Source organism: Chelon labrosus (genome assembly GCF_963514085.1).
Source record: "Chelon labrosus genome assembly, contig: SCAFFOLD_79, whole genome shotgun sequence".
Taxonomy (NCBI): Eukaryota; Metazoa; Chordata; class Actinopteri; order Mugiliformes; family Mugilidae; genus Chelon; species Chelon labrosus.
Window position 1 is genome coordinate 102,978 of NW_028181560.1, and position 24,702 is coordinate 127,679.

At 42.8% G+C, this 24,702-nt stretch overlaps 1 protein-coding gene across 1 annotated transcript in view; it reads right to left on the minus strand.

The window, feature by feature from the left end:
- The window catches only part of col7a1l (collagen type VII alpha 1-like), a 60,843-nt gene extending 37,842 nt beyond the window's left edge, over positions 1 to 23,001 (minus strand). The window contains exons 1-30 of the mRNA XM_084575318.1: positions 22,546 to 23,001; positions 18,330 to 18,529; positions 13,974 to 14,154; positions 13,646 to 13,805; positions 12,444 to 12,537; positions 11,119 to 11,292; positions 10,753 to 10,916; positions 10,000 to 10,129; positions 9,783 to 9,899; positions 9,369 to 9,524; positions 8,923 to 9,039; positions 8,694 to 8,840; positions 8,486 to 8,605; positions 8,048 to 8,206; positions 7,208 to 7,321; positions 6,968 to 7,117; positions 6,360 to 6,497; positions 6,131 to 6,277; positions 5,194 to 5,313; positions 4,638 to 4,784; positions 2,965 to 3,216; positions 2,747 to 2,886; positions 2,230 to 2,353; positions 1,655 to 1,798; positions 1,389 to 1,576; positions 951 to 1,031; positions 800 to 844; positions 556 to 621; positions 156 to 236; positions 31 to 57 (exon numbers count right to left, since the gene is read on the minus strand). Of these exons, the coding sequence (XP_084431444.1) occupies positions 31 to 57; positions 156 to 236; positions 556 to 621; positions 800 to 844; positions 951 to 1,031; positions 1,389 to 1,576; positions 1,655 to 1,798; positions 2,230 to 2,353; positions 2,747 to 2,886; positions 2,965 to 3,216; positions 4,638 to 4,784; positions 5,194 to 5,313; positions 6,131 to 6,277; positions 6,360 to 6,497; positions 6,968 to 7,117; positions 7,208 to 7,321; positions 8,048 to 8,206; positions 8,486 to 8,605; positions 8,694 to 8,840; positions 8,923 to 9,039; positions 9,369 to 9,524; positions 9,783 to 9,899; positions 10,000 to 10,129; positions 10,753 to 10,916; positions 11,119 to 11,292; positions 12,444 to 12,537; positions 13,646 to 13,805; positions 13,974 to 14,154; positions 18,330 to 18,405 (3,759 nt within the window). The 5' untranslated portion in view covers positions 18,406 to 18,529; positions 22,546 to 23,001. The remainder of the gene's footprint in view (positions 1 to 30; positions 58 to 155; positions 237 to 555; positions 622 to 799; positions 845 to 950; positions 1,032 to 1,388; positions 1,577 to 1,654; positions 1,799 to 2,229; positions 2,354 to 2,746; positions 2,887 to 2,964; positions 3,217 to 4,637; positions 4,785 to 5,193; positions 5,314 to 6,130; positions 6,278 to 6,359; positions 6,498 to 6,967; positions 7,118 to 7,207; positions 7,322 to 8,047; positions 8,207 to 8,485; positions 8,606 to 8,693; positions 8,841 to 8,922; positions 9,040 to 9,368; positions 9,525 to 9,782; positions 9,900 to 9,999; positions 10,130 to 10,752; positions 10,917 to 11,118; positions 11,293 to 12,443; positions 12,538 to 13,645; positions 13,806 to 13,973; positions 14,155 to 18,329; positions 18,530 to 22,545) is intronic.
- Between the last annotated feature and the right edge of the window lie 1,701 nt (positions 23,002 to 24,702).

Genomic DNA, 24,702 nt, shown 5'->3' on the forward strand with positions numbered 1-24,702 from the left:
TCTCTGTGTACAACTTTTTTTTCATCTTACCATGTCACCGGGAATGCCTGGAACGCCCTGGAAATACAAACAAATAATATTATTTACAGGTTCAGATCAGGTTCGTGTGAGTTTTATTTATTTATTTATTTATTTATTTTTCTGAATTTAGTTACCCGCTGGCCAGCAGAACCCGGGGGCCCAGTTCTTCCTGGTCGTCCTGGCAACCCAGGAACACCATCTGTTCCAGAAGGTCCCTGTCAGATTAAGACATTATGGTGAGTTTTCATTGATTCACTGGATTTATTGGATGAAATTTGGCACATATTCCCAATCCACGTCCTTCCATCTGACTCCTTGAAACCTGTGATCCATCTCAATTACGCTCATCCCAGTTGGACTGATTTGATTTTACATTAAAGTGTCTTTAAGTTTAAACTTTTAATTTTTTTTATGCAATCCACGTTACTATGACAACTGTGCCATGACGTGTTTGTCGTCCAAGTTGTGGCCCAAAAATGGACGGACAAGCTTTTACTAAGAATAAATAATTACGTGACGTGTGCTGTTTCTCACCTTCTCTCCTTTCTCTCCTTTGGAAGACGTGAAAGGATCGTACTGTCCCGGGCTTTGCCTGAACCTCTACACAAAGAAGTAATAATTACGGTTACTTTCGCAAGGTTTAGTTAATGATGAGTGAATTAAATATAATTTAAGGGCAGCGAGGAGGCCGTGAATATATATATATGTGTAAATGCTCTAATGGAAAATAATAGCTCATCATTTAACAGGTGCCATAAAGTAGATAGATAAAACGTACCAGACCTCCAAGACCAAAACCATCTCCCTTCTCCCCTTTCTGGCCCTGGAAAAAAATAGATGATTAATAGTTACTGATCAATACAATACTGAACAATTCATGATTCTGACTTGGGAGAAGAAAGGAGGATTGTCCTTTTTTTTTAACCAACCTTCGCACACTGGGAGGGGCAGGGACCCTGAGGCTTCAGCAGCTCCTCTGGATCTTCAGTCGGAGTGTCCAACTGAGCAAACTGATAATGATGAGAAGATAATGCATTATGAACTCATCGCCAGACGTATTGTAGAGTATAGGGCCAGAGCAGCCTGTGCAGTGTTGCTGCAGTCACGTTCTCCGCTGCTCTGACGTCAAAGTGAAGTCAAGAATGGTGACGCAGCCTTTTGGTGCAACCTTTGTGTGTGTTCAAAGTGCGTTTACTAGTTACATTTACAAAGAAACCTGTTGTGCCTGTTGTTATAAAAGATTTTCCTGAATGTCATGCATAAATGTATGCTGTCTTTATAACACGTCTTCATGAACTGGAGCTCAGTGTAAAAGGAAACGGAAATAATGAGACAAAGAACAGCTCCGCTTTGATTTTTTTTCTCACCTCATCGTGTTGTTTGAACTCGGACAGGAGCCCCTCGCTACAGATGGTATTGATAAATTCTCTCTCTATAGAAGGGAAGTCGTCAAAGGTTGGCGAGTAGAAGATATTCTTGTAGCTGGTGGGAGCTGCAATTTTATTCAGCTCCTCAATGTCCGCATTAGAGACGCCGACTGCCAAGACGCTGACCCCTACAGAGAGACAAGTACAAAACATTAAGAGCATTCAGCTGCTGTATACTTGTTCTGATCATTTTAGGTGTAACTGACCCAATGCGCGGGCGATCCTGGAAGGTGGCACCACGTTATCCTGCGCTCTTCCATCTGTGATCAGAACCAGGACGTGGGCCACATCCTGCCTCATCCCCATAGACTCCTGGAACATTTCCTGCAGAACGTAGCTGATGCCTTTTCCTGGGCACACACGAAAGGTTTCAAGAGCAATTATTGAGAATTTAAAGGTGTTTAAAAGTCACTGTAATGAGATCCTGGGTGTAAGCACGGGACACCTTCCATAAACAAGAATTATTATTTTTTTCCAATGGAGGAATCTAAACTAAACGACTTTCAAGCCGGAAATTGGCCTCCTCTCTGGTGGTTCACACTTTTAATAGCTGCTATAAATGCCACACAAATGTGATTAAATATAACTTCAACTGTGAGAGTGCAGCTATATGGTAGCAGGACCCAAAACTGTGTATTCTCTGCAACTGTACAGCAGCTGTTAGAGGCTGTGAATCCCACAGCCGGGCCCTAAATAGTGTTACAGGAATTACTTGTTCTGTCATGACAGGTGGCAAACGGAGACAAAGCACTGAGCGCATTGAAATGTGAGCGTCACTAACCTGTTTTAGTGTTGCCCCCTCCATAACGCAGCGCTCGGAGAGCCCTGAGCATGGAGTTTCTGTCTTTGAAGTCACTTAGACGGAATTCAATTCGAGGCTCGTCGCTGTAATGGACCACGGCTAACTGAGGGGAGATTGATGGAGAAAATGCACATCATCACGGCATTAGCGTACTGGCTTTTCTGATAAAATCCGAGCCTGATGAAACTTTTCACCAAAATGAAGATCACAAGAAAAATATATTGACTCTCCAGCTAAGCCTCGAGGCGTATGGCCTCGTTCCTCCTTTCTGCCAAATCTGATTTTGCCCATTTGGGGAAGAAGAGCACAGTATATTACTGCTAATGGTCTGAGTCTGCACAGGAGGTTCGGCTTGCAGGCAGCTATAATCATTTAAAAACACGGCAAAAGAGTCCAACTTGTAATTGTCCAAACTTGCAGCCAAGGTGAGGAAAGTATACACCTAAAGGCAAAGAAAACAAGATAGAACAAGGAAAGTTTCTGCAGTGCAACTAACCTGTGTGCCCTGGGAACCGATAACAGGGAAGTAAGTGGCAACTCGGAATATGAAGTCTTTCATCTTGATGAAGTTGTTGGCGCCAATGCTGGAGGACTCATCCACTAAGAATACTATGTCTGCTTTGGTCTTACCACACACTGACGCAAGAGAACAGAGATACGTCAACTACAAGCTACAAACAGAGAGAAAAATACAGTCAAACATGTGTAAAGTACCCGGTTGTGGTGGAGCCGTCGTTTCTGTATTCAGTGGGGTTACTCGAAGGGGGGTGACTGCTGCACTTGGCTGACCTGGAGGTTTCTTGGTTGTTAAGGATTGAGTTGGTGGTACAGCATCGGGGTGCCTGGTGGCCCTGGCGGCTGGCTGAGCGATGGTGGAGTTGATGAGGGAGGCGGTCTTGGAGCCGGTCGTGACACGCCGGGAATTGGGGGATACAGTGGCTGCCACAGGGGGCAAATCCGGTCCCACTGTGATGTGCAGAACCGTAACATAAGAGATTTAAAAATCATCCTACCTCATGATTTATCTGGTTGCGTGCACCACAGTCTGGTTTCAAACTAGTAATTAACGTACAGATTGGACGATCTAAACTCAAGGAATAAGATTCCTTTCATTGGCTTTACATCAAATTCAGAATCCAGTAGGAGGCTGTGTCCTTGAGGTAGTGGGTCCTAAACTAAGACTTTGTACAGCTTAAAGGGAAACTACCATTTTTTACAACCTGGACCTTATTTCGTTTACTCACCCATATAACTTTGGTGTCATTTGGAGTCCTTCGGAAGATATTTAGATCCGAGTATATCCATATAGTGGGAGTGACTGGGGCACCGAAACACAGCCTCTAAATAACGCATTATCCGCCGCGAAAATCGTTCATTTCACCAATATTTTGTTATAATATGCTAGTGCTATTCCCCTTTGAGTCCAGAGTTACCTGTTATCATCATCTGGGTCTGTAGATCAACCTTACAACTTCTGACCTGGATGATGTCATCTCTGAGCGCCGCGCACACCCGCGACGGTCGGCTTGTTTACCTGTTATTTGCTGTTGCTAGTTTTTTGCAACATGGCTGATTATTTTTCCGATTCTGAGGTTGTAGACGACGACTTTGTTTATGATGGACGTCCTTACCGTTTTGAGCCAGAGTATACGGATGAGGGGCAGCCAGAGAGGAACAGCTGGCCAAAGAACAACAAACCGCTGCACGTCCGCGAATAGATAACAGGTAACTCCAGACTCAACAGGGAATAGCATTAGCATATTATAACAAAATATTGGTGAAATGAAAGAGTTTCGTGGCAGATAATGCGTTATCTAGAGGCTGCGTTTTCGGTGCCCCACTCACTCCCACTTTATGGATATATGCGGCACTCCACTGGAGCTAAATATCTTCCGAAGGACTCCAAAGTTATATGGGTGAGTAAACGATCGTATTTTATGTCAGAAATAAGGTCCAGGTTGTAAAAAACAGTAGTTCCCCTTTAATCTTGTTTTCGGGCTGTCTGAAGTGGATGTCAACTGCCCTGTTTCATGTTTGCTTTTTGGCCCTTTTACCTGGTAAAGATTTTCTTTTGCATCATCCAATCAACATACTTAAGATTATATAAAGAGGAAGTCTCAGTAGCCTTATACACGTTTTCACAAAACTGGCAAAAACAAATGGTAAGTAATATATTAAATGTAAACACCAGTTGTTTATTGTTTTATTTATCTATGTGTGAGTTTGAAGCATGCAAGGGAACAATGCAGGAGCATGACTAATACTCTTTTTATTATCATGTGGATATAAGCAGAAAGAGTTTGATGTGTCTTAAATGCACATCGACTGTGTTCAATCATTAAGCCAGAAAGAGATTTGTTGATATCTGATCAAACAGTTCAACTTACATATTCTCTGATACACGGTGCTTATGGGCCCCTCCACTTCTCCGTACAAAGGTCTGATGGTGAAAATGTATGTTCTGCCATACAGGAGGTCCCTGATCTTATAGGAGTTGAAGCCGGGGCCCAGGGTCTCTGTTTTAGTCTCCAACACTGTAAAATGACACACAAACAAAAAAGCTGTTGAAACTTCCTGGAATATTAAACTGAAAAAAACAAAACAAAACAAACATCACTATTAAATAGTTCCCTGTTAAACAAAAGGGTGATTAAGTCAACACTCAAAACACTTTGCAATATATTTGTGTAATTTGTACATATCCTCTTCAAACACTGGGGGAGCTTGGAACAAATTATTAATTTTACAGCTGTGTTGTAGTTGAAATTTATTAAAATAAAATACGATTTTCCATATCAATGCCACTTGTTTCTCACGACAGGGCTCCCTATGGGGATGTAATATCATTTTCACAGTATGTGAACGGAAGTTGGAAATTAACAGAAGGCTGCATCGGTGTTCACATGGTGCTAAATTAAGCGTAGTACTTTTTTCTTTTCTGACCTGAGATGTGCCTCCAGGAGAGAAGATACCCAGAGACACCTGGAACACGTGTCCAGTTCAGGACGGTGCTGTTGTCTGTCGTGTTGAGCGTAGCAAATCCTTCCACTTTTGGAAGATCCACTGAGACACACGCACACAAAATAAAAAACTTGCCATGATTAATAAAACAAACACATTGAGGACCATACTTCATAAATGTACTACATTATACAACACGCTGCAGAACTGGAAATACAGACCGAAATATAAACCATGACTGAGCAAAAGCAAATAAAACTTTTGCCGAGTGTACCGCAACATTTCAATCTCACTTTTTTAAACACAGACAAGGACACGGAGGATGCACTTTTCCAACTTTTCGCCTCCCAACACCGAGTGTGATATGTGCAGATAACAACTTCCGATCTGATACCAGTGCTCTTTGTTATTCCCGCATGGAGTTTTGCGGGAGATAACAAGAGTCCAGAGATTGCTGTGACACCAAAATTGACTCTGCAGCTTGCTGTGACCCAACAAACAAATAAAGGGCAACAAGAATTTGATAACATCACAGTCAAAGGAACTATTTCTAATTTTGGAAGTGTTGCGTCTGAGTGAAAATCGATCACCTTCAGTATCGGTCCTGTCACTGAAGAAAACACATCTGTGGAGATATGATTGGAGGAAAATGTTCGCACTAAATTCTAAAACTAAAATGGGAACTTTTGCAATGTTTGCAAAGCCTCTTGATCGCTCTGCTCAAGGTTACTTAAGCAAAGTGAAAACTGTATAAACTGATACCAAGACTGGGGTCAGTATCAACCTAATGCTAGTTTTCAAGGAAGAAGAAGACTTTAAAATATTAAAGACACATCTATACTTTGAAGAGAAACTTTTGTAAATATTTCTTTGAAACCTCTGACCTCTGAGAACAAATGTGAGGACAGGCAGGACTCACGGGTGCGTGCTGTGACCAGGACTGGACTTCCCTCTCTGTTGCCCACCATTGACGACACCTGGATCTTATAAGCTGAGCTCTCACGCAGGTTGGGTATGGTGAAGGTGGTGGAAGCAGCAGATACCACGTGGGACTTCTCCTCACCCCCTAGTGGATGGAGTACGTTAATGGGAATGATGAAACTTTCACAAGAATCCAAAGAGGGATTTTTGAAATGGTAATTCCTTACCCAGAAAGGGGATCCAGGAGATTTTGTACCCAGAAACCCCCGGTGTTTTCCTCCAGGACACGGTGAAGGAATTTACCCCAATGTCCACAACCTTCACCTCCCTCACTGCCTGAATTGTCTCTGAGTCTGAGAGTGCAGCTGTGAAATAATAAACAAGATCATTTAAACAAGTGATATAATCTGAATGCTAATTATTGCTTAATGCGTAATGCTTAATTATTTTGCAAATTTCATATCAGGACAAACTGATCCAACCCACTGTCTATCTTTATCTCCACACCCTATCATTTCACAGAGTAATACATCTGGAGCTAACACTAACTTTGACAGTGACAGTGATATAATGATAGCAGCCCTGCTGACTCGGAGCCAGTGACACATACTACAACTGACAGGAACAGGGACCGTGGTTAAAATGGGAAGACCAAAGTACATGATGTGTCAGTCAACGAAAGACACCACGAGGTTTCATGGCACATGGCGAACAACTTCGCTGTCCCTTCCCATTTAATTACAGTGGGTGCGCAGCTGCATGGAGCTATTTGGATCTTAAGATGAATCAAGATAAATTAAAATGAACTGGGGCCTCAAGTCCATCCGTCCTGTACCTGTGAACTGAGATAAAGAGATTTCTGGTCCTTCTGAGTTGCCGTATACTGCGTTGATGGTGACCGTGTAGCTCGACTGTGGGCTCAGGTCTTCAATGCGGTGGAAGAGGACGCTGCGGTCCAAGTAATGGGACTGGGGTTTGCTGTCACCTGCAAGCATTCAGCTCTGTTACAAAAACAATTAAATAAAAACAGACCTGGTTGAACTGAGGTAGACGTACATATGATAAAATACATCACCTGAGAACCAGGAGAGTTTATACTCAGTGGCTCCAACGATGGGACTCCATTCCACATCTATAGAGGTGCCGGTGTAGGACGTCACCTTGAAGTTGGACACATAGCCCAGAGGAGCTGAGAAAGGGGAGAAGAAAGCATCAAGAGCAAGAACACAATGAAAGATTCATCACGAACGAAAGTGATTTGATCTAAAACCTTTCACCAGATCCAAGGATCTATGGCTTAAGTTGCTGTTAAGTAATTTTGACTGTGCTTCCTTCAAAGCAGCTGATAATTTGCAGACTTACGATCACCGTTTCTACTGTAAAATTGTCTGCAGGACCCTAATCTATCCAGTAGGTGTCACCTTTGGGCTTTGGATGAATAACAAAAATATGTTGCATCTTTTTGCATTGATAAAACCTTGACAGATTAGCACGACTTGTAAATCAGTGAAAGCGTCTGACTCCATTGGTAGGACTGTGTATTGTGTCACCCATACGTATGCGTAAATAAAACAATGACATTACTAGAAGCTTTAATTTACTATTTAAGGGATGTTTGCAGACCTCCGGGCACATTAAATAATATTTAAATTTGGATTTTTTGCATAGCCCCCTTGTGTCAGTCTCACTGATGCATACTATAAGTGACAGGGACAGGGACTGTGGTTAAAATGGGCACAAGACTTGTCAATCATACGGAGAGACCACAAAAGTGTGAAACACCAGAGAATCCTTTGTTCGACACTTGAATGACATCAATGAGTGAACAGGGTAGACAGGAGAAACAGAATTTGTTAATAATGACTGACTTGCCAGTAAGCCAGCAGGAACTGTAAGAAACATTCAATTAACTCACAAGTTCTGAAGGTAGCAGTGATCCCAGGCCCCACCACAGATCCAAACAGCACGTACAGAGTCAGGACATACTCTGTATCGTGGGCTGCATTCTTCAGGTGGTACTCTGCGGTGCTGCCGTTCAGAGCCAGCTGCCTGGGACGATCCCGGCCAGTAAACTCTGGAAATTAAATAACATTGCAGTCACATCGTTCGCACGTCTTTAGATTATTGAGTTTGACACCAGGAGCTGCCTCTCTGCAAATAACATCCTCATCCTTTTTTACCAAATATTTATTTTTCATCACAAGCTCCGGGAAGATTTCCAAATTTACTGCATATGACTATGTAGGAATAGTTGGATACGTACAAAAACAAAAACTTTTCCCTATATACCAGAGACGTTATGGGGTTGTGTGTTGGAGCCTAGGGGAGTGTAGAAATGTAATAAATCAGTCACCTGGGGTTGGTCCCCATGCCAGTCTGTACCCTGTCGCCCCTGGGACGCTGTTCCATGAGACGACAGCTGTGCTAGTGCTCACAGAAGATACTTTCAGAGTTTGTACTGCACTACTTTCCACTGCCGGGGAAAGAAATAAGGAGAAAGAGAGCTGTAATTCAATGCAATATTTGTATTTTTGTGTCCAGTTCTCAGGAATTTTACTTACATGTCTTGACTTTGGTGGTGGTGACGGGCCCCTCGATGTCTCCGAAGATGGGGTTGATGGTGACGGTGTACTCGGAGCCCGGGTGAAGGCCCTGGATCATGTAGAAGTTAAAGGTGTCCCCGAGGTTTATGTTCTCTATGTGGCCATCTAAAAGACACAGAGAGACACATGAGCGGAGAAACAAAGAGCAGCTGAGACAGCGTGGTGGCGAAATATTTAACTACGGTACCTGGGGATGCCCATGTCAGTCTGTATCCTGAAGCACCCCTGACTGACACCCACCTAGCTTGGACAGTGTCTGTAGTGGCGTTTTGGACCAAAAACTTCTGAACTGGCACCAACTTCACTATTAAACACATTCAAAACACACAGTCAAAATTTCAATATTGCATCTTAATACCACAATATCATATTTAATGACAGAAATAATCCAATTTAATTAATGTTTAATGTTATGAAATTGAAGACAGTAAATCTAAATCAAGACACAGCCTGTAGACGTTTGTCTAACATGGCATGAAAAGACTCATACTCTATGTTACAGCTTACTGGCTTTTTTATCTAGACCAATATCACCCTCCTGTGGACATAATATGGTACTACAAGTCTCATATTTTCTTCCATACATATTGATCTCAGTTTTGCATTGCTCATGTAAATTAATAATGAACTTACATGTCTTGCCCACTAATGAAACCGGTTCACTTGGCCCTTCGGGGTAAACGGCGTAAATACTGACGGTGTACTTCTTGTCCTCCTCCAGGCTGTCAATCACATGGGAAGACTTGTCGCCGGGAAGCAGCCTCTCATAAGTTAATCCTGGTCTGTTGGCTGCAAAAACAACCATAAATCCAGGAGAATCAATACCCGAAAAATATACCTTCCATAAAGCTTGTTCCTCCGCGATGCCAGCTGCTTTGAGTTAGATCAAGAAGATGAAAACGGGCTTTGAACCAAAAAGACGGCTCTCGTTCAACAAAACACTACTGTAACAGACTATTCTGAGGGATAACATCAAACATGGTTAAATTAAACTGGGTGACATTCTTTGACTAGTCATAATAAGTGCGTTGACGTATGTGAGCATACATCTAGGGATGAAGATCTTGTAGCCGTTGAGCTTCCCCAGAGGAGGCGTCCAGCCGAGGCGCAGGGAGAAGAGACCCTCTTCAATAACGCGGAAGTTTGACACCTGGGGCAAAGGGGCTGAAAGAAAGAGGCAAGATGAAATTAAGCGTATATGTGCATACGCATCTACAGCATATAATGTTTGTGCATTTTTCTAACACTGAAGTGTGGCACCCACTTGTTTTTACAGTGACTGACACCGAGTCTCCTATTAGGCTGGGGTAGATGGCGTAAACGGTGAGGGAATAGTCTGTTTTCGGGCTCAGCTCTGACACCACGGCCGTGCTCACGTCCGCCTTCAGATTCATCTGTTGCATACGTAGAAGATGGCGGTGGGAAAAAGGAGATGTTTGGGTGAGGCGGAAAGCGGAAGAGAGAACGACATGGAGAGTAGGATGATTGATCGGGTCAGAGCGGGAGAGAGAAATACCCAGAGGAAGGGCTAAGACACAGAGATGCAGCCGGAACGTGTGCTTGAATAAATATCCTGTCTTAAACAATCTATATTTTCACTTTCTATATACGTAAGTGTCCAACTCTGTTAACCATCTGTGTCTTTATGGTTTGTTTAGACTTTTCTGTCTTCTCCTCTCCACTGTCTTCAATACATAAGCTGTGCCTTACAACATGACTAAATATCCTCCTTTTGGGATAAGTCTCTGTCTCTCAAGGCTTCATCAGGCTCTTCACTGCTCAAACTGAGCAAAATATGGTTATAATCTACATAATCTGAGATGTTTTATTAAGTTTTTGCACTTTGAAATAATTTATCAGCAGGAAAAAGACTATGATGTCCTATTAATCCTGCATTCGCTCTCTCAGTGTCTATGTGAAGTCAGGCATACGGCTCCAATATGATAACATTGTCCATATTCTATAGTCCAGCTCAATGTCTATACAACTACCGTCCAGCGCATGGACTATCACTCACCTGCCTCTCCTTCTGGGTGAGGAGGTGTCCCTTAGAGCTGAGAGGCGTGACAAGGAGGCGATATCCAGTGACATCCCCTGTGGCCTGGCTCCACGTCAGTCTGAGGGAACTGTGGGCCAACTCGCTAACCTGCAGGTCTTTGGGCCCCACCACACGCTCCTCACCTATGATGGGAGGAAAGAAAATGGATGAGGAGAGAAACACACGATGTGAACGTTCATCTTGAGGATTAGGAAGCTGCAGGGCAGAGTGAAATAAAAGAAAGTTAGGAGCTGTAATGCAATTCATCAATATGAAAACGTGCCGTCAACGTGAAGGGAAGGAGATTTTTTTGCTGATTATAAAGGACTCTTTAGAAAAACTCACGAGGTGGGTATGTTTTCACAGGGCGCGGTGGTTCAGAGGCAGTGAAACAGAGTCTGCGGGACACTTTGGGGAGGAGGGAATCCAGGAGAGAGTAGTCGGCGCCCGGCAGAAGATGCTCCCCATACGGCTCCGACACAATCCTCCGCAGCTCTGACTCATCACCTCCCCTAACGCCTGGTTCGGATACACAAGGAGAGAGTGGGAAAATAAAGTGTGTGACACAGCAAACACAACAATAGTTCTCTCTACATGCTTAGTCAAGAGATATTTTGCAGAGGCAGAAAAGCAGAACATGGAGACACACTTTTATGGCAGGGTTTGTATAATAGAAAGGGAATAACAGCTATTTTTTCTATGGTTTGAGATTTTTTATTGTGCGTTTTCATCACAAACATTCATGAAAACCACCAAAGAGAGGTGCAGCATTTGAATGACTCAATTTAAATTGTAAAAAGAACTTTTCTGTGCCCATACACATGTATAATGTAGACAAACACAAGCTGCAATCAGACACCTATTTCAAGCTTTGGCTTTATGCTTGTCTCTCACATCCCAGTTTGTAAGAGCTGGGCCTGAAAAGCTCCTGATGAAGACCCTTTTTAGGCTTGAAATGCAGCGGTTTTCTTTACAAATTTTATCACTTGAAGAAAAACATGTTGCGAGTGTTTTAGGATAAATACAAATCCACACATAGCATGTTTGAAATTTGCACCTGGGCAAGATTGATGTCCATGTTCTCTCCATATTTGAGCACACAGCGTACATATTTGTCTTATGCATGCTACAACACACGCTACAGGTATAATGGCTTTGCACTAGCGGACAAGATGCACGTGGGGCTCCGCGGTGGTAGTGATGAACGAGAGGAGCAGGCCTCGGTGTCAGAGGTGCAGATGGAGGACACCGAATCGCCTAATGAAAAATGGCTGCGATTAGCACACCATCGGCTAATGAGCAGTAATTATTGCTCTTCTGCCAGCTGTGAGGAGTACGTCGTGGGCTTGTGTGCTAATGCTCGTGTTCCCTGAGAAAAAGGGGGTGAGGTATGTGCCAATAAACTGGTAAGTAGGTAAACAGTAGTGTATGTATTTATGGGCCGAAGCAGCACAATCAGAAAGTGCGTCCTTGCACTTGCAGCACAGACGACGGCTTAAACACCTCATTCTCTCACACATATTTTGTAGATGCAACGAATTCAAATGCACAGGACCTGAATTTCTAACGGCAACCGCTGCAGATAAGCCGGCAGCGCTCGGATAAAATCTGAGGGGGCCGCTGCAGTGGGGATGTTGAAGGAATTCACAATACCAAACTCTCACACTCACCCACTGCAAAGAGAGAAATTCCGCTGTCAGCCACCGCCCGGGCTGCAGCCTCGACCTGGTCGTCTGAACGTCCGTTTGTGATCAGAACGGCAATCTGTGCAACAGAGGATTACACATGTAAATCATTCTAAATCTGAAACTAAGAGCTAATAATACTTTTGACATGGTTTAGCTAATAATTGAGCACATAATTAAATAAATCAAAGTAGAATTCAAGGATGCTGGCTCGCAGCAGAGACTTGTAATTTGCCCGTTAAGGTAAATTTTACTCGGTTCATTCGAAGTTCATCCCTCAGTCAATGAGGAAGGGGGCCTAGGGAGCATCAGTGTGAGGATGTAGCTGCTACTTCGCTTGTGTTCGGTCTGCACAACTCAATATATATCAGCGTAATCCTCAATTTGCAGCCTTCCCACAGTGTATGTACGTTGCTGCAAGACAATTCACATGCACGCTTAGAGATGGAGAGATGATTGGAATGGTAACCAGCTGCGTTACACTGAGACCACACTACAGTATTAGACAGCCAGAGAGATGTAACCGATAAAGGAGGAGAGTTGTTGGAAGGAAAGTGCATTTGGATATTGGATAAGTCACTTCTGAGGCAAGCTTAGCTAAGTTGCTTAGCTAGGTGTAAACAATAGAACTTAATGTGCTTTTTAACCATCACGTCACATCTATGTCATTGATCATGTGTGGATGACCACCAGCTAGACGTGTGTCCTGCACAGCTTTGACAAGTTAACTTATCAGTGGTGGAAAACGCACCATATTTACCTCAAAGAAATGCGAAAGACAAGGGAAAAACAAAGCGAAACCTGGTGCCAACTACAACTGTGTGAGTCGCAATTGGCAGCAGGTTTTCAGCTGTGTCAGACGCGCTATCAATTTGCATTCCAAGCATATAACAACACAGTTTAATCAGATGCACAAGAGTATGAAAATGGCAGGCCAGTCTGTTCTGTTTGTTTTTTTTCTTTTCCACATTATCCTGTGGAGTACAAATACAGACTCCTGACTAGTCATTTGCTTTCACGCAGAGCCGGAACAGACAGTATATTCATGTCTTTGCAGCGTGGGCTGTAATCTCAAATCAACCAACTCCTAGCGGTTTGTGCATCAGAGTATAGTCATTTACATTTAACAAGATTTAAGCTTTTTCGGTTTTGATCGTACAAAATCCCGACATTGCATTAGATTGTACCTTTGGGGCAAAATCTCGACTGATAGCGGCACTGAAAACAGAGTCGACCAGAAATTGGAGCGCACTGCCAATCTTCCTGGATCCACCTTCATAGGGAAGGTCTCTGATGGCTCTGAGCACCTCCTCAAGAGAACTGTAGTCCGTCAAAGCGATCCTCATCCTGAAAGAAAAGGATGAACCATGTGAGAATGATTAGACAATTCATATAAAAGTTGTTCTGCGTCTGTAAAACTGAAAACACTAGAAAAGAGGTAGACTTTAAGAGTCACTTAAACTCAGAATAATAGGAAATGTATGTAATAAAAGTCAGTCTGTCGTGCTCAAATACCTTGGAATGTCCCCAAAGACAGTAACTCCAAACCGGACCCCCTCAGCTCCGACCACGCGGTCCTTAAAGGAGGAGATGATGGCTGAGATGAAGTCCTTGACTCTGGAAAAGCTGGTGAGACCCACGCTCCACGACTCGTCCACCAGAAACACGATGTCTGCTTCCACCACTGTCCTGCATGCTGATGGTAAAAAAGAAAACGAGAGAATTAGTGAGCACAAATACATGAACCGACTTTCAGAGTCAACCCTGAGAAGAAAGTTTGCTTTTACTCAAACATGTTAAAATAAACATAACCTTTTTAAATTTTTTAAGGGGTGATCCTGGCTGTGATATGTTTTATTCCTTCACCGACCACCAGATAGCAGTCTTGTTCCATCAAGTTAAAGCCTTTTCCTTTCATTTGCCTCTGACATGGAGCCAGAACACCACACAAATCCCCATGAATTTTTAATGAGACACAAGTGAACCAAAGAGACTATCAATATTCTGAGCACTCCGGCAATAAAACTTTAGTACAGTGATGAGGAACGCTTGGAATAATAAGGTAAACAGGCCCAAAATCAGGGTCAGTCCCTTTTGCCCAGCCAAACAAATGCATTTAACATCAGGATCTGCCGGCTTTGGAGGAAACCACGCACTTCTTAATGTGAAGCAAAACAGTCGGACACCCACAACAGTGGTGCAGTGGGAAAATGCACACCCTCTCTCTCTCTCACACACGCATACACACAATCTGCTGCGTTTGCAAACACGCTCCGGGTCAATATACTGGCATTACATACGCAATAAACCAAAGTGACGACAGCATTGATTAGAGCAGTGAATAAGAGATAGGCAACGCTGATTGTTCTGTAAGTGATAAGTGATTCTCCGCTGTCCTCTATTTCATTACCAGGCTGGCTCTCCTCTATTATCTCGCCCTTCTTGCGTTGGCTGCAATCCCAGGATTCAGTGGGGGTGACATATGTCTCCAGCCCATGGCGACCTAACATTATGTTCTCCCTCACGCACCTATACATCTCTGGCAATGTTCTAGGGAAACAAAATATCACTGGGAATCCCATTTTGGAGGCTCCTCTAGTGCCGAGCTATTATCTTTTCCTATACAGAAGCTTAAGGATCATAGATTCAGCAATAGTAGATTTATCAGTGATGAGTTAAAGCCACTGATGTAGTTTCAGAAGATAGAACATCCTTTCTCCCCTGAGTTGTGCCTGAAACCCTGGCCTACACATGCGGCTTCCCATTTACTGGGATACATTTTATAGTCCACTGATTTCTGTAAAAGCACATAAAACATGGTGGAGACTGTGAGCCAGAAGCAGCTGGAGGCTGGTGCCTGTCAGACAGATACAAACTAGGGTGGAAAACAAGATCAATTATCCAGAAGTTTGTCTGTCTGGGCTGGCAGGCAAGATCGACAAGGCCGGGATAAGGACACAACACATGCTGTGGGATTAGGAAAGGGTTTTTCTTGAAGGTTATCTATGCTGATATCTCAAAGGTTGTATACACCTTTGTGTTGGGCCGCCATTGATTTACACATTAGATGTAGCTCAGCGGCTTCAGCATATGCTGCAGAAAATTCAGCCAAGAGAGAGAAAAAAAAAATACCCTTAGAAATAATGATGCACGAGTGAAATCAAGAGTTCCAACGAGATCAAAATTGAAGATGTAAACCAACAGAGCGGACATGTCGAATGGCCACGAGAGTCCGATTTTATCCGGACAAGTGAATGTAAAAGTTGCTCTTCAAAGAAACTGCAGGAAGTTGCAGGGAAGTTGAAGATCCTGAGTGAATTATTAAAAGAAAGGAGGAGCAAATATTGACAGCGTGACAGGTTTACAATCCTCTCTCCAGAGCCATGATCCTGACCTGGTTCTAATTAGACTTTCATGCAAACAATGAGAATGACAATAACAAAAAAAAAAAAAAAAACAGTGCAGCCTATTTCCAGCAATCAGCTGGCTCACACTAAGCTGACGCCTGCGTCAATCAGAAGGACTCAATTTGTACTGATTGTTGTTTCTAATTGTATATATGTTCGGGTCTCTGCTATTGTCTCATCACCTCATTAAGTCTAACCTTTCCTGTAACCCTCAGGTATTACGTCACATTTTATTCCATGTAGGCAATCTGTTGTGATTACCGCATTACAGCCCACATTATACTTAGACAACAAAGATCTTTTTCTTTTTTTTTTTGGAGACACTTGTAGCCCTGTGTGTCATGACATATTACTTCAATAACAATACAGCCGATTCACTCATATGGCTCTCCTAATTAGTGTCTACAATGTTTGGTTGTAGGCGCTCAACGCCGCACATTCATCAAATCCAGCCATGACCGGAGCCCTCGACACACACACACCCCGCTTCGCTGTCTCTTGATGACAAAGCAGAATCCAAATCGAATTTCTTTCTTGAGTTTGTAAAAGCTCTAAACTTTTTTTTTTCTCCTCTGTTACTTTATCGCTCAGTTAGCATTCCTTGCACCTTGCTTGGACACTCAGTACGTACTGTTTGCTGAATGTCTGCTGAGTGTTTAATGTGTAATTTGGGCCACCTGTCATAACAACAAGGTGGGCGAGTGATTAAAAATGGGAGACGCATGGTAGACCTCAGATGACGATGCGAATATGGAACAAAACAGGGTTTACTTGCTCAGAAAAACCCGACTTAAATAGCTCCCATGACTGTAAGTTACGGTGACCAAGTTGGATGTACAGTCCATTTTGGTCTCCATCAACCACAAAGAAGAATAGTATTGCTTTATATTGTTAGGTTTGTTGAAGATAATTTCACGAAAACAGCTCCTGAAAAAAAGTTTCCGCAGATGGGTGACAGTTCTCTGCTGTTTTCTGAAGATGAGCACCCTTTACTAAAGTATTTTGAGTCAGTCTTAATATGAAAATACTACTTAAAGGGGAACTACTGTTTTTTACAATCTGGACCTTATTTCTGGCATAAAATACAGTCATTTACCCACCCATATTACTTTTGTGTAATTTGTATTCCTTCGGGAGATATTTAGATCTGCGTATATCCATATAGTGGGAGTGAATGGGGCACCGAAACTCAGCCTCTTAATAACGCATTATCTGCAGCGAAACTCATTCATATCACCAATATTTTGTTATCATACGCTAGTGCTATTCCCTGTTGAGTGCTGCTAGTTTTTTTGCAACATGGCTGAATATTTTTCCGATTCTGGACGAACCATAGAAGTAGCAAATTACAGGTAAACAAGCCGACCGTTGCGGGTGCGCGAGTCGCTCAGAGATTTCATCATCCAGGTCAGAGGTTAGTAGGTCAATCTAGAGACCCCGGATGATGATAACAGCTAACTCCGGACTCAACGGGGAATAGCGTACGATAACAAAATATTGGTGAAGAGAGTTTCGCGGCAGATAATGCATTATTTAGAGGCTGCGTTTCGGTGCCCCAGTCACTCCCACTATATGGATATACGCAGATCTAATTATTCCTGTATTCCTTCTCCTGAAGGAATACAAATTACACAAAAGTTATATGGGTGAGTAAACGACCGTATTTTATGCCAGAAATAAGGTCCAGGTTGTAAAAAACAGTAGTTCCCCTTTAATGGAGCTTGTCATCTGATTTAATGATTCAAAATAAACCACATACTCCTTTTTGTACATTGATGCGACGGCCTGTGAATCAGCAGTGTCAGTAAGGAACAAGAGTAACACCTGAAAACATGAGCAGCAGCTTCAAATACACTCTTGGGCTATTTATATCCTCCTATAATTCTGCCCAACAACTTTACCAATCACTTTCTGCCAATCACATTCCAGCTGGAGGGCTTCTAACTTTTTATTGGCTGATTGACCTTTAGGTGACATCCAATAGCACCTGAGGCTAAGGTTCTGTATCCAGGGGGATGGGGTTTGACAGGCCGGCAGACAGAGTGCTGTACCGAACACGAGGCTAGCAGATGTTTAAATTCCCTGACTAGACACAGTCAGGAGCTGGGATAGTGTCTGCCCCGTGTACCGATCCAGGTGTGGAGATTTAATGATGAAGCACTTGCACTCGACTGTGTTCACCGTGCACCTGCCCTTTCTTTGCCCTGGCCATCCGAGTCGTCTCATTCATAGATGTGTGCACAGAGCTGGTTTTGAATCAGAATTTAACAGCTGATGACTTCGTACTCTAAGTCAGCACTTATTTTAAACAGGGAATGGTTGAAAAACAGAGAATAGAAGAAAAACTGACTGAAATTTTGAGTGAAAAGTTGAAGGAAAATGTTTGATGGGGCATAAATGGGTTGTTAAAAAAGTCATAAAAAGTAGGAAGATTAGAAGCAAATGAACGAATGCCGTCACTTACCTTCAGCTTGTGCTGTCACGCTTTGATGAGAGAGAGAAAGGGACAGCAGAAAAATCCACACAGAAGAGCCGCCCATACTCTTCCTCTCCTCTTCTTCCCCCTTCGATCACCTGCTCCCACGCCCCAGTTCTTCCTTATACAACTCCTTTTTCCAAAACCCGTCTCCACAATCATCAATTCCAGCTCCTCTGTTCTCCTATCTGAAAGAATACAAATAAAAAAAATGAAAAGTAATTATAGGCCCGCAAAGATGAAACACAATCAGCCATTTTTAATTTGTAAATGATGTGTAAACTATGCAGAAATTAAGCTTTTCCCGGTTGCTTTGTAATGCAACTTGGATGTCTTCAGTCTAATATATGTGTATCGGTTATTTGGGACAATAATTTAGCCGTTTGCAGACAGGAGTTCTCCTTGTAAACAGTTTTACAACAGATTCCACTGACACAGTGAAAATAAAACCATCCAAAGTGTTTTAAACTGTTTAATAAGAGCCGTGTGATTTAGAGCAATCGCTGTCTGAACAAAGGGTGAGCGTTAAATGTTATTTATCAGTTGTGGCTGCCTTACATTTATTGCAGGGCCTCGTAAAAACTCAACTTGCAGGTTGACATGAATGTGTGAATCTCAACAGAGATCATCTACCATCTATGTGCTCTAAGTGCTTTCACTTATTTAACTTTTTAAACATTTTTTTTCTTCTATTTTTCTCAAATCTTCAGGTGTTTCCCCAAAGGTAGACATTAGCAGATGTGAAAAGTCAGAGTTGTTGATACAGAAATTAACCGCTGCTTCATATTTAGGTCGTGTTTAAAGTCTTAAAACCAGTGTTTTTGTTATTTCAATGCATTGCAAATAGTTTTGTGTAATTAAAAGGAAGAAAAAAGACCCTGTCTCAGTCGACTAGAGCTGTCTCTCTTTGACTGACAGCAACTGGCGGGCTGCTGGAGCGCTAGCATTACACAATATGAAGGGAATTAACGAGAAAGTGAATGAACCTGCACTGTAGCTACAAGGCAGAAAGTGTGGCCAGAGATCATCAAACTTCATCTACAGATGTGAGGAAGACGGGCGAAGGGTCTTTGGCAGTGTTTCTAGGAAATTACAGCAGGACAGACGTATGCTTTTTGACAGATGAGCACTGACGGTGAAAGCGCAGACACACTTCACAGCTATCTGCAGAGCAAACAGAGGTACAGTGTGGTAACATTCTTGGAGTTGTTTCATTCATAGATCCGTCTTCCTCTTTATCTTCCACGACAGAGGAAACCGCAGGTTAGCATGAAAGAGATTAGCCCCAAGGCTACAGCGTTTGACATGGCATAATACGCTGAAGAGAGAAACTGCACTCCCATTGGGATGCTAGCCGCTTTACTGCATCTCCCACAGTGATGTTTACCTTTTAAAGTGACATTTAAAAGCAAAGGTACCCTGCAATAGTAGTAACTTTACTGCTCACTTCTGCTCATAGTATCCTGCAGTTAAAATGTGCTGACTGTTACGACCTTTCCCCGAGGACCACGGAAATGTATCACCAGCTACAACATTCGGTTAAGAGAACGTAATCAGTGCCTAAGTTGACTAACTGTAACACTTAAATCGGCGCGACACACAAGCAAAGGAGTCGTGCCGCGGGAAAAGATGATCAAATTTGAAATGAATGAAATAACCCTCGTAGAGCAACACGTTCAGCACATTACCAGTGATGTAGAGAAATGGGTCATGCTGTGGTGTTTTACATTAGGTTTCTAATCCCCACAAGGTTAGCATATGTGTGTCTGTGAGTACTGTATGGTCCTGTGCAAAAAAAAAATAAAAAAGTAACATCAAAGAGAGATCTGCCTTCGCTCAATCATATGTGACGTGAAAACCAATTTACTTCAGATTTAAAGATTCGCAATCCATCAGCCCAATGCATCACCTTCACCGTTGCCCCTTAAGAGCGTATTTGAGCAATAAATTAATACGATACCAACATAAAAATAAATCAGATCAATGTGAAACAATCTGGATTCCTCAGTGTGATTCGACCATCTGGTCTGACTAAGCCAGAATGGCTGAAGGCTGAATAGTTTACAACCTCTGCAGATGGAAGTGAGAGCTGGCAGGGCTTGAACTCTAATGTAACGCAGCCAAAAAAACTACACTCTCCCCCTCACATACCAGCGCAGATGTAAGATCTGTCTCTGCATGTATCTTCTTATTACTGGAGTGGCGGGAGGAGAGACTTAAACGTGTGATGAATGACAGCCAGTGTAGTGCACAGTTAGTGCATTGTATCCATCCTACAGTGGGACGTATAAATAGGTTTGCTGATCACGTGGACTGGAATAATCCAAATAAAAATTCCTCATGTGAAACAGACTAACCCGCGTTTACATGGTTATTAGGTGCAAATATAATAATTTTCAGTCTTGGAAGGAGAAAACGTCTTCTTCTGTTGTATTTCCAGCAAATTTGACGCCTCACATTGGACAGAACCAGTTTGCACAAGTCAAAAAAAGTTAAATTCTGATTAATGTCTTAGGGCATGTACACACACATTCCATCAGATCATTTTATTTAACTTCAGTTATTAATTCTATATCAAAATGATCTCAGTCGAGTTGAATTAATGTCATGTTAAGGCAGCAAGCGATCAATGCGTAGCAAGCATAACCTTTAAAGTTATCAGCCTATTAGCAGAGCTGGTTAGTATGCTAGCATTTGCTGCTCAGTGCTAATGGGAGGGCATCTCTGTTTTTGATTTTCGATCTCATCCCGTCATGAGCCATATAAATCTTAGACAACATCGAAACCGGGCAACTTAGAAACGAGTCACACAGACAGAGCAACTGTGGATGAATGAACTTAGTTTAGCAAGTATTTGATCATAAATCAAAGTATGGCGGCTGTGGTGTTAGAGGAAAAAGTCATGCGACCACAAAAGTTATTGTAATCTCCCCTCTGGGGATGTTTGATGTCTGTACCAAATATCATGGCAATCAGTTCAGTAGTTGTTGAGATATTTCAGTCTGGACCAAACAACCGACTAAGGATGACAGATATTGTCAAGCTAAAGATCACAGCTCAAAACAACAACACCACAAGACATTCCTGTAGTGTCTGCAGCCATGAGCTCAAGTCGGCTATACTCAGATACATGCCCACAATGATCCCACATCAAAAACACGAGCACCAGACTGCATCCATCACTTTGAGCACACCGGGATCACAAGCACTTTGCAGCCTTGCAGAGGAGAAAGTGTGTTTCCCGTGTCCGAGGCCTTTAGTTTATCGCTGCCGTGAGAGGATTAAATAATGGTACAAAATGAAGTTTACTGTCCCCGGCCCTTACACTCCCTCTTTGTTCCCTATCTCCATTTCTCACACACATTCGCTCACACATCGTACGCCTGCAAGTCTAACTGCGCGTCAGCTATTTCTACATAATGGCATTTTCCACCTCACCACTTCACAGGATGGATTATCCCTGTAGGTGGGGAAACTGGTAACAGTGAAAAGGCACACACACACACACACACTCAGCTCAGAACTACAGCGTATGTTAGCAGATGTTTTGGGCGCAACACATCAGATGTACAGCTAATTCACACAGTAACAAATAAAAGTATGCACGCTTTACACGAGCAGCAGCTGACAGTCTTAATATCACTTTGGACTAGCAGTCAACCAACACAGACATGTCTATGCATGGGAGGAAGATTCATTCATTCTGACAATGCGCTCACATACAACCCGGTATGCTCTTATTAATCATGATACACTAGAGTTGACACGACTGCAAAACTCATATTCTTTTTATACTCAGCTTGAATATGAATGTGTAAAATCTGCAAAGACAAACACGTACAAGCATGCAGGACTTTGGCACTGCAGAGGAAATGTGTGTGTATATATATAGTGTGTGTGTTCTTCAGCAGAATAAGATGTGCATTTGCAGCAATTACTGTATCTTATCACTGAAAGGCAGCAGAGACAACGAGCACTAACATTAGACAGGTCACGCTTTTTAAGGAGAACTTTTACTGTAAAGAGCAGCAGTAATGGCTCGGTATAAAAAGCGTTGGCCTTAGTCCAGACACTTATAGGGTGCAACAAGGGTATTAGGGCAGTTAAGAATTCAAAACTACTCTGTAAAGCACCATATTAAAGAGCAGTTAAACTAATGGATTTTGACTTTGGCCCTAAAATGGGCCCATGCATTTTCACTTACCGCTGCGGACAAGACATTATCTTCGCAATCCAAGTGACCTCTTGAGGCTTAAGAGGGGCGTAAAGACCATCTAAAAAAACACAAAAAAGTTGCATCCACGTCAGGTAAAAACAAGTCGGGATATGATATCCTGAAAGAGAGCTAATTAACTGAATGAGGACCAGAGTGTGTCTGTGTCTGATAGAGGAGGTAAGTGCGTACGAGTAGGTGAATGACACAGGCTTTCTTTCCTGGGCTCTGCTGAAGCAGCGGAGAAGTTTGGGGAAGAGGGGTGGGGAGGTGAAGAAGCCGCTGCAACCTGTTGGCTCAGAGGCAGAGAGTCAGGCAGGGAGTTGGATAAAGACAGAGACAGAGGGAGGCGGCGGCTACTGGTGAGCTTTGACCCCGTTCGAAATGCATCCTCGCTGTTATGCGGTGCATGTGTCGTGCATGGAGGCGTACATGCAGACTGCCAAGCTTTCACCTCAGGGAGGCAGAACAAGCGGTGGGAAGTACTCTGAGGTTAAGTCTGCAGTCACCTACATTCATACTGTAAGTTGACTCTTCCTTTAATCATGGTTGTGTAAAGAAAAGTACACCAAAGTCAGGCCACAAATTCCTTGATGCTTATTATGAAACATCAAATAAGCAGAATACAAGAGCGTAAAAAGCTCTAAACACAAGGAAAGGTCAGTTTGTTGAAGCGAGAGTTATATGAGGCATTTCCAGCATTCTTCTTTATTCAGGGGTTTGTATACTCACACATAAACCAACGGAGCTCGTAGAGCAAACACCTTCTCAAAACAGGACGGAGGTGAAAGGGGATAAATCTGTCACGTTTTACAAGACCCTCTCGGTTGATGTGTGTGCGTCCGAGTGTGTGTTTTGTGTGTGTGTGGGGGGGGGAGAGTGGGTCGTCTTTAACGGTCGACCCCAGGAATGCGGTGACCAGTTTAATAGAGTTTAGCCAGCTGTCAGTCTTGACATGCTATAACTCAACACACACACACACACTCCTAAGGCGGGACCGGCTGATCTGCAGCTTTAGATAATAGTGTAGGGAGGCGAGATGATTCAATAAATGTATGTAATTACACTATTGTATTATATATTAGAGGCCCTTCATTACTGGCTCGCACATAAAATTACAGTGGCAGCTAAAGTAATGTCTGTCTTCTTACATCTATATACATGCATTAGATTTCCAAACAACTACTTTTGGAATTATAGTAACAAAGTGGAGGAAATGCTGCATGTAATGACCGGTGTGCTGCGTTTGTAAAAGGGTGAAGACAAGGATGAAATACTGTATGTTTCTGGCTTTGTTGGAGAATTTTGCAGGGTTTTGCACCCAAAACTCTCTACCAGTCAGAACTCAAGAAGCCACTTGGATGAGTGCCGAAACATCTTCGACTTTGAATTCAGAGCATGCACTTCCATTCGTACGACACATCATGTACAAACTGTGCAGCTGCTGCGTTAATTTCTGTCATCCAAACTGTATTTATTCAGTCTTTTAACGTATAACATGACACAACAGGACATAAGGGGGCGGGCTCTGTACGGAAGTAGGAAGGCTGATGGAGATTTTAGACTTAGTCTCTCTGTAAATTCATGTTCCTAGAGCTAAAGGGACCCTAACTTTGGTTTTTCATTTGAGAGAAGTGATCTGTAAAAGAGAGAGAAGTGATTTTTGTAAAATTTCTCCTCTTATTTTTTTCAGAGAAAATGTAATCTTCTCCTGTTCCTGGTATTTCGTAATCTCGTTCATTGGGTTTCGTTGTGTTGGTGCACTTGTCTGTTTTGTTTTAAAGTCAGTAATTCTCAGAACTGCCTTCAAAGGATCTACTAGGCTCCTAGTGGCGACGGATGAGTGGTGAAACATTTCCAAGAAACCTCAGTCGAGTCCAGTTCCCTTGCTCTACCCACTCCGGTGCAGAGCGATTCAAAAGCACACGGTTGTATAAAGTACATGCAGCTAAAGCGTAAACTAGAAAGTCACAAGTGTGTAAGTCTATTTGGTGCAAAATGCTTCTACAGGAGTGTCTTTCTAAGGAATGCACTGCAGCGCCGTTAACGTAAAATACAGGGCTGACTTGAGCAGTGGATCCATCTGAGTGAGCGATGACATTCTGCTGAAGAGTAAAAGTTGTTATGTCCTAGTTTGGCCTGAGGCCC